This window comes from Phoenix dactylifera, chromosome 7, assembly GCF_051530095.1.
Source record: "Phoenix dactylifera cultivar Ajwa chromosome 7, Ajwa_hap1_PhDact_Kaust_v1.1, whole genome shotgun sequence".
In the NCBI taxonomy this organism is placed as follows: domain Eukaryota; kingdom Viridiplantae; phylum Streptophyta; class Magnoliopsida; order Arecales; family Arecaceae; genus Phoenix; species Phoenix dactylifera.
Window position 1 is genome coordinate 6,822,308 of NC_143196.1, and position 10,363 is coordinate 6,832,670.

Here is a 10,363-nt window from a genome sequence, read left to right on the forward strand (position 1 = left end):
ACAAAAAGCATGCAAAAGTTTTTAATGTTATTTTCATACATTTCAAGTTTGTATGGATTTTTCAAATACTAGATCAAAATCATGGATAAGCCATGGCAGAGGCTAAAGATATCTCAATCCGAGGGTGAGAAAAAGATCCCAATTATATGCCAAAGAAAATAAAGTGCATGAAGTGGCATAAAGTAAAACCAACAGTTTCTCCTTTTTATAAAATTCCCTCTTCATTTACGTACAAAGTTTCTCCTCCTTTAGATAATCATGCTTCCCAAAAGACTCCTTAAATAATGCAAGCATCAAGGCATTTTCATTATCACATAAGGGTTGCCTCTTGAAAAGATTAGCTAATTGTCAAAATTAACACTTAACAATCTTATAGTCATCTAAATGCGTGTAGGGCAGGGGCTAAAGACATCTCAATCTTGGGGTGAGAAAAAAATCCCAATTATATAGGAAAGAAAATAAAGTTTATGAAGTGGCATAAAGTAAAACCAATCTTTTCTACTTTTTATATAAAATCCTCTTTTCCTTTATGTACAAAATCCCCTCTCCCTTAGATGATCATACTTCCCAAAAGAGTTCTTAAATTAAACAAGCATCCAAAGGATTTTCATTATCAAATTAGGGTTGGCTCTTGCAAAGATTAGCTAATTGTCAAAATTAACATTCAACAATCTTATAGTCACCTGAACATGTGTAACTGAACTAGACCTATCTTGTAATTGATGTTGTCATTAGACATTTCAATGTTACATATCATTTTGCTTATTCCTTATATTGTTGCATAGATAGGTTTTAATGGCATGAGACCTATATGTTTCATAATCACTCTATATTTTTCTTTGTTTGTTACTCTAAGTAAATCTAGTGAGGAAGAGCTTTGGTGCAACAATAAAGTTTCTCTATTATAACTTGAGTGTCTTAGATTTGAAAGTTTCAATAATTTTCCTCTCCTTCTTCCTCTCTGGAAAAAAAAAATCTTTCTTGTGTGGTATCTAAGTTAGAAATTTAAAAAGCGAATTAAAATGCTATTGCGTTACTAAAATACCATTATATTTAAGCCCATCTGTAGTGTGACAAAGATTATTTAGTAACAGAAAGCAGGTTTCTTCCATCCCTCCCTCCCTCAACATATATGTTTTCATGAGGGGATCAAAGACTAGCAAGTACATGTTTCAGAATATTTTTTTTTCGAGTAGAATGGTGGGAAAGGCCACCACTGTGTGTTTTAGAATCATCAAACAATAAAACACTACTTGAAACATGCTGGCTTCTGTTCAATGAGTCATGACCTCAAAAGCCGGTGTTGGGGGAAGGGTGGAGAGAAAGGCAAGAGATATGAGTCATGACCTCAAAAGAGATGGCTTGATGCAGTCGTCTAAGGCGAAAGCCCATATCATAAATTTCTAGAATTTTAGATCAAATAGCAAAGCAAGAAGAGATATGATCTTACCATGTTCCGTTAAAAACATAAAATTCCTTGAACAAGTTACAGTAGGTCATGTACAACTAATTGCAATCAGTCTTCAATGATCAGTATAGTCATCTGAATACCTTTAATACAATTATAGCAGATGTGATCAGATCCGGCTCATGTCAATTCCTTGAACAAGTCCGAGTAGGTCATGTACAACTATTTGCAAAAAGTCTTCAATTGGTTTAATCGTTTTATTGCCGTCAGCATAATCAAATATGATGATGTCTGATCAGGCTCATGTCTTTGGGCTTGTAAAATTTGTAAAGCTTTGAGGTTTTCATGTTCCTTGAAATTTTGAGAATATGAAGATTCTTTTTAATCACTTTCTTTTTTTGCCAGCTGTCCCATATATGAAGGTTGTAACTGAAGGAAAGAAAAAAATCATTTAAGAATATGTTGTTTCCATTTCCTCTGCAGTTGATGCTATACATGATAAAGATCATATTTGCGAGAGCTTTTGGAGGGCCAAAAAGTACTTTTTGTTCCTCCAAAAGTACTTTTAGATAAAAAATGGTGTTTGGTAAAATTTTCGGAAAGCTGTTTCAGCTTTTGTGGAAAGCTGGAAACAGCTTTTGAGAAGAAGCTCCAATTTGGAGCTTTCCGAAAATGCTGTTTTCAAATTTGTCGGAAAGCTGTTTTTTAGACCAAAATATCCCCATTTAAATCATACTTTTTCCTCTAAAATCCTCATCACGCCTCTTCCTCTCTCACCCATCCTCTCCCTCTCTCACCCATCCTCTCCCTCTCCCTCTCTATCTTCTTCTTCCTCTCAACGTCGCCGCCTATGTTCCTTCTTCTTCTTCTTTTTTTTTTCTTTTTTTTTTATTTTGGGAGCTCATGGCTGCCCACGGTGGCAGCCACCATGCCGGCCACCACCTATGGCCGGCGACCCCTTTATATTTCAATGAAATAAATAAATAAATAAATAAATAAAAAAAATAAAAAAATAAAAAAATAAAAAAAATAATAAGTGAGTGGCAAATAATTTGATCTAAATAAATAAATAAATAAATAAATAAATAAAAATATTAGTAATTATTTAACCAATTTTATCACCTAGCTAGAAAATTTGCTAGAGAGATAAATGGTCATTAAAAGGATAAAAAATTAATTTACACTAATAATCATAATATTTTATATATTTATTATTGTATTATACTATAAATATAATATTATATTACATTATATCATAATACATTGATATGTTATGTTAAATAATTTAATATTATATTAAATTATTATTCTATAATACATAATGTTATAGTATTATATTATAATAACATTATATTATATTACATTAATATTATACTATATCATATATTTATGTATTAATACATATTATATTTTATTATGCTCTATTATATAATACTGGTAATGCTTTTTATGGTCATTTTATCACACAAAAGTACTTTCTCAGTTTGTTTACCAAACATATGTTAAAGTGCCACAGCACTTTAAAAATATAGTTACCAAACAGCAAACAGATTTTTATAAACGCTCTGCTTCAGACAGCTCTACTTCCAACAGCTCTACTTCCAAAAGCTTTACTACTAACAGCTCCCCCAAACAAGACCAAAGTCTTTATTCAAAAGTTACATTTCTTTTTAAAACACAATGTTTGCAGAAGAGTTTCCTCTGCTGATATAGCGAGAAGTACACAAATTTCTGATACACTACAAGGTTATAGTATTCATAACAATTGCAAAGATGCGGTGTCGAGGAGAAAGAATATCTTATTGGGGTGCAAATTGAGTTATGAAATATTTTTTTTAATAGTATGGTAACGAAAAAGAAACACAATATGGACAAAATTATATATCAGCATATTGAATAAGTGAATAAATAAGAATACGTTGGTTTATCTTAACTGAGATAACGAGTGGCAGTATATTGTATATTTTGTTTCAGTTATTATCCAACAGCTATATGAACTGACATTTGGTCCATTAAGATAGAACCATAGAAAATAACATTTTTATTACATTAGTGTTGATGGAATTTTAAGATGTAGTAGTAGTAGGGAAGGCTACAGTGCTAAGGCAATGGAGGATTCAAACTCACAAATGAACATACCAGGCTACCAATATGCTTAGTCCCCTAGTTCTCATCTAATATTGGCTAAAAAATGTCTAGTATTACCATTTTGCTTCTAGCATTTGCCTTTTGACCGGAGATTTACACTTAGAGCAGATAGCTGCAGTATAAATTTGTGATAGAATGGATGGGCAGCTGCCCTCCCTTTTGTCTCTCTCTCTCTCACACGCGCACACAAAAAAAAAACATCATCGTGAGAAATTTTATACACCATGGTGATTGCAACACTAATTTAGAGGCTCTATAGTAAAATGTTCATGCATTAAACAATAGAAAGCCTCTATTAATGAAGAAATGGTAGGTGGCTAGTTGCAAAGTCACTATAACTTTTTTAAAAGTTATTAGATGGCTATCTGACTCACCATCTTTAGAGATTTATATCATTCTCTAAGAAAAGATTGCTGGAGAATGGAAGCATCGCATCTCTATAATCTTATGCAGTGATATATATTTATAGAGAAGCTAATAGTTTTGTAAACTAGATGGCGACATATGTAGCTAACCATACGAAATCTACCTTACACACGACTGCAACAGAAACTGTTAGATAAGTTATTTTCTAATATTTAAGAAAAATACAATGCAGCTTTTGGTTGCTACTGTTGATTATAACTATTGCTCCCTAATGTGATATCTGCGTCAAGCTCGCCGCATAGTGCTTTTTAGACAGGAAAGTCACCAAACATCAAATGGATCAGGGTGGGGTTCCTAGCTTGCAAATATTATAAATTTCCATGAGTGTCAATAACCACACTCTCCTTATTCGTACACCCATTCTCGCACCCTATCACTGATGGAAAGGGCCCCAGATGGTAACACACTTCCATGTGAGAGAGTCCCCAAACTAGGTCTAGTTTAATGCATATTTTTCTAGTTATCTTGGCAACCATGACCATGCATGCTGGCCCAGACGTAGGACCATCAGGACCTACAAAGCAACAAAAAGCTGGAGGTTTTTTCTCCTCTTCTTTTAGTCGCGACTTGAATCATTGGTGGCTTTGATGTAGCAGGCCAGCAATTAATTACAAAAGGTGGCAGCCAGCATCTGATCTCATTACTCTTTAGAAGTCAATTTTGTCAACTGAGGAAATTTGATTGGTCGACAGCCAGCAGGCCTGCAGTGTCTGTAGCGATCCACTGCAGTATTCTGGCCTGATCTGACCTCTACTATTCTGGCCTGATCTGGCCTCCAGTGTTTTGGCCAGAGGAATTGGTCTTGAGTAAATTACTCTATAGCCTTGTTTGTTGAAAGAGATCTATCAACAATGTTATCAACTTCTGAGTTCTACTCCAACCCACTGTTCTGAGCTGTAAGGAGCTGAAAGTACAGTAGCTTTGAGTGGGCAAACAAAGTCTGTCATCACAGGGGCAATACAAGTTGTCTCAAAAGATGCATGTAGGATTATGAGATCCTTCAGTGGTTCGCTGGAAGTAGATTGCATGCAGTATGCATGCCAAAGACGAGCATGTGCAACTCGAGTAACTAACAATATTCAGTGCGATGCGTATGGAAATGCATGTGATGCTCGAATTTAATGAACAGTGAGTAGAAATGCATGCATCTCAAAAGTGAAGATTTAGATGCTCCATTTCTTCCAGCCTCGATATTCCACTGCTGGAAAGGTCTTCTAGACAAAGTTAAAGGCGGAAATAAACAGAATGCATCTGGCAACATGGATGTGGTATTACAGGGTATGGCATCATGTGAAGGCCATCAAAACCAGGCTTCTATCCCACACTCGTTTTTTTTTTTTTTTTGGTAAAAAACGGCATTTATATTACTCTAACATAAGTACAACATGCCAAGTCAAAAGAAAGAAGCTAAAACAGAGGATTGGATATATCCGTAGCACCCCACGCTCGTTGGGAACACTGTTAATGTACGCTGATATCATGGGTACATATTTTCCTAGAATTTAGTCGAGGCATAGCCTCCCACCTTGTGTACCAAAAAAAAAAAAACCAGCTCGGTTTAACTAAGCAATCAAACTATAGATCTTCAGTGTGCTTAGCTAGGCTGAGCTTGAATTCAGTTGAACCCAGACAAAATTGAAGTCAACTTGATCATGTTGAGCATGCCCTTGCTTGGAGCATGTTTGTTTTTGTACTAACACCAACAAAAAAATCCACATATACCCACCTAAAATTGATAAAATAAGCCATCTTCCATCTATCCATCTGATCGTAGCTTATATATCATACAACAAAAAGGCTAGCTTCCCTACCTAAAGACTTAGTTAACGAAGTCATCCTTGATTAGTCTCATATTAAAAACAAGAAAGGACAAGCTACATGCTCATTAACTAAGAGAGACCCCTTTGGCTGGTTCGCTCTGGTCCACTGTCTAACCCACGTCAGTTGTTCTAAAACATATAGAGAGAGAGAGAATAAATAAGAAGACAAGTAGAAAACAACAGCTGAAGCCAGCACCCGACACTAAACGACAAATTAAGCACACACCAACGCCCCCTCAGCACCTAAAGGCTGACGTGGCGGCCAGCTCCTTCCCTCGCCAGCTCAGCACCATGGAGCCCTCCCCTCTGGCCACGTGGTATCCGTCAACCGGGGACCGCCGGACCAGCCACTCGGCCTGCGACTCGGCGAACTCGCTGAACTCGGTCGGCGCCATCCCTGCCCCCGCCAACGTCTCCCTCCACCCTCCGCCCCGGTCTGACCCCCACGATCCGACCGCCGAGAAAATCCTCGGCCGGACCACGGTCCGCTCGACCCACCGAACCCGCTCATCCCCCGGCCCGGCCGCCTCCACCGACTCCAGCACCGCCGCGTAGTGCTCGATCCCACCCGCCACGCTCCGCCGCAGCGACGGCAGTGGCGCCGCCGCGGCGCCGCTGGAGCAGCTCCCCTCGGTATCGATGAAGACGACGACGCGCGGGGAAGCCCGGCGGACGAAGCGGAGAAGTGCGGCAGATGGCTCCGGGGCGCCGAGGAGACGGAATATGGCCGGGGTGAGGACGACGGCGACGGGCTCGCCAAGGGCGAGGCGGATGCCGCTGAGGGCGAGGGTGCCGAGGCCGCCCACGCTGACGAAGTCGACGGCGAGGCGGAGGCCGAGGCCGCCGGCGAAGTCGCGGAGGTTCTCGGCGGCGAGAGCAGTCTCCTGGGTCTCCTCCGTGACGACGGCGGTTATCCGGAGTCTCGGCGGCGGAGCGCGGGCGGCGCGGCTCCGGGCGGCGACGTCCTGAGCGAAGGAGGACCACTGCCCCCCAAGCCCGATCTCGAAGTCGATAAGGTGGACGGAGCTGAGTCCTCCGCCTCCGGAGGCGGCAGCGGCGGCGTCGAGGGCTTCGAGGAGGATCTGGTTGGCGGTGAAGCTGGCGAACTGGGGCACAAGGGAGAGATCAGAGAAGGCCTTGGAGGCGCTGATTCGGCGGACGATCTCGACGACGGAGAGGGGCGGTTCGGCGGCCGGGCGGTCGGGGAGGGGAAGGAGGGCCAAAAGAGCCTCCTTGAAGTGAAAGGCGACTCTTTGGAGGGGGGAACCGGCGGAGGCGGGGAGGTATTGATTGAGCCGCGCCAATATCGCGTGGGCTGTCGCGAAATCGCTGGATTCGACAGAGTGGGCGGCTTGGAGGAGCAATTCGAGGTGGGTCCGGTCGAAGGCCGGCGTCGGGGAGAAGACGGTGACGGCGGCGTCGAAGAAGGGAGGCAAGGCGTCGAAGGGCTCGGGAAGGTCGAAGGGGCCATCGAACAACGAGGCATACGAAGGGCTGTCGCCCTCGGAGAAGTGGAACTGGGGGTGGTGTGGGGGTTTGGAAAGGCCGTCCTTTTCGGAGAGGAGCCAGGCGACGGAGTCCCAGTCGTCGGAGGGGGGCGGCGGGGGTGGCGGGGGCGGCGGAGGGTGGAGGAGGTGTTGTCGGTGGTGGGAGTCCCACGGGAGAGGGGGGACGTCGGATCCGCCCCCGCCAGCGGCGGCGGTCGCGGCGGCGGGGCTGGAGGTGAGGTGGGGATCAAGAACAGAGGTGGGCTCGTAGAAGAGGTTGGTAGGAAAGTGGGAGCTGGAGTTGGCAGAGGAGTCAAGAGGCTTAGAAGGGAGAGAGAATTGGACAGTAGTTTGAGACTGTAGAGAGTCAATGAGAACTTTGGAGGGCTTCATGACAAAAGAGAGAGAGGAGAAAAAAAACCTCTCTCTCTCTTTCCCTTCCCCTCTCTCTCTTTCTCTAGTCTTTGTTCTCTGTCTGTCTTCCGAGGGGAAGGAGAGGGAAGGGGCGTTCTTTTTGGTTGGCAATGGTGGGGGGGTTAAAAAACGGGGGGGGGGGGGTGGGATGAGATTATGGGATGAGGAGTTAGTGGTGTGCATGAGGATGGATGGGGGGCATGGCAACAGGCATGGAAGACATAAGTCCAAGAAGGACTCTTTTATTTGGTTAGGCTTCAGGGAAAAGCCGTAGCTTTCTGGATTTTTTTGTAGGCACTGATGGGGACTGACATGGGCTTGGCTCGTGAGGGACCTGCTGCGATATTTTGGCCACAATCCACACAATTGCTTCTGACTTCTCTGCAGTTGTTGATTACTTAATTACACTGCATGCACAATGACAAAAGATGATACATAGCATGAGTTTGACTAATTCACTATTTCTGGATGATGTGAGATTAATTCTTCTTCAAATATGTGGGAATGGTTGAATCATGGGCTGATTGGGAATGGAAGAGTTATGCAATCAAGGATCACCTTCAAATGATTGCACCCTTCCAAGAATGAAGAAGTAATTCCATTCTATATATTTACCGAGCAGTAACATAGTTAATTTTTTGCCATCGTCATTATTTTTACATTGGGAGCCAGTAGGGCCCTTCCAAGGCATTCATATTAGATTATATTTTTTGCATTGTAAAAGATTATCCTTTAGGTTTCCTAGGTGAATTTTTCGGCCACAAAACTTAGGTTAGAATGGGGTAAATTAACTCCTCTTAGATTGTATTAGGTTAGCATGATCCTTTTCGATCTTGCTAGAGTAACAATTAAATGGCCTTACCATTGGCAAAAAAAATATTAATTTTTTTTCAAATAAATCAACTCTAATTTAGTAGCGGACAAACACATGCAGTTGTTATTTTAGTTACAACAGGAAAATTAAATTTTTGGAGCGATATGTAACTTGGGGATATAATTAGCATTGAAACCTTGCACAAGGAACAGTTCTACGCAGTAGAACTCTTGCAACATTTTGGGAAACCTCACGCATATAAATGCCCAACTTGGCTTGGATTGCATGAGATGAACCAAATTCAACAGGGAAAGGGATAAAGCTAGAGATAAAGCGTGCCTTGCCTACGTCATTGTTCATACGCGAGAGAGAGAGAGAGAGAGAGAGAGAGAGAGATGCTGAATCGCTCACGAAAGGATGTTTCCACGCGGGCTCGAGTTATTAGCATTTCTGCTCCACTCCTTTCAAATTCACATTCGGGAGTTGCGATTCCAAGGTGAATCAACACAATATAATAGAAATCTTGTGATATTATTCCATGCAACATATCCAGAGCGTGGACCTACTTTAAATCCTAGTTTATTCAAAGAAACTATATCGAAGATATGGCTTGTTTAGTTGCAGAAAGGAGTGCATCGCCGATAGAAGGGATCAGTACACATCTTGAGGTAGACTGGTCAGCCGTCCAACTATGAGTTTTAAACTGCAAAAATTTAAATATATACTATTGAAGCTGAAATTACTGCAACCACGGGGTGAATTCTCATTAAAAGATTAAGGTATACTCATTTCAATTACTTGACTCAAAGAGCTCAGTCTTATTATTTATTATCACTACCTCTCCATGTCAGAGTAGATAATTTGTACAATTATTCTTTCATAGATGTGGTAGTCGTTTCTCTAACTTTTTATTTGGATTTGAACCCTAAATTTAAATCACCTATCATTATCATGGTAGACCCCTATCGTATCATCAAATTTTGATATCCAGAAATACGAATTTGAACAATGTGTCGCTAGCATGAGGTTATCATGAATCGTCGGAATATGGGCAGAGTTCGCATTAAGCTTTTTATCTAATCATTTACACCACATCTTGGCCAACAATTACCAATATCTACATGTGAGAGCGGTCAAACTATCCACCATACATGATGATGGTAGTCTAGACCAATATTTCTGCAGTTGCCTTGACCAGTCACTCCCAAATTTAGAACATCGGTATTCGGTACAATATTCTTACCTGCATTGCCTCTGCCTAGTACCTCCATGACGTACCATGGCAGACAATTCTTTGTAAACTGGTTTACATGGGTGACTTGCCAGTCCGATGGTTGTCACATGATAGGGCAATTAGCTGAAAAGTGGGGCACAAGAAGTGGTTATTAAAAAATTTTGGAACTATCTGGAGTGTGGAAGTTAAACGTGAATTGATGGGAGAAATACTAGATACCTTGACTTTAGGCCTAACTGACCTCCCCGTCCTCGGACATAAACCGAGGCAAATAACTTCAGCTCCAACCAGGAAGTTGTCAGGCATAGAGAGCAATCAACATGTGTCGACAAGGGCTGATAGCTCCAACAACTGACAGTCTTGACAGTACATAATCATGGCAGCTCCATGTCCCACATCAGACTTGCACTGCACTCTACCCACACGGATTGACCTCTGTACCGCAGTTATACCACCAGAAGCTTTCTGGCGTTATTGCACATCACGTCGGCCTAGACAACGACAAGATTGGCTTTCCAATATAAGGGGAACAATCCGGAGGACCTGAGGGTCGCAATATGCTATCCTTCTCATAGAGCCCTCACTCTGCTGAAATCTCTCTTGTCATATTGT

General features: G+C 41.8%; 1 protein-coding gene across 1 annotated transcript; it reads right to left on the reverse strand.

The window, feature by feature from the left end:
• Positions 1 to 5,805: 5,805 nt before the first annotated feature.
• LOC103711304 (scarecrow-like protein 15) lies at positions 5,806 to 7,915 on the reverse strand. Its single transcript, XM_008797396.5, has one exon. It carries the CDS (start codon positions 7,884 to 7,886, stop codon positions 6,039 to 6,041), a length of 1,848 nt encoding a protein of 615 aa, XP_008795618.4. The 5' UTR covers positions 7,887 to 7,915; the 3' UTR covers positions 5,806 to 6,038.
• Between the last annotated feature and the right edge of the window lie 2,448 nt (positions 7,916 to 10,363).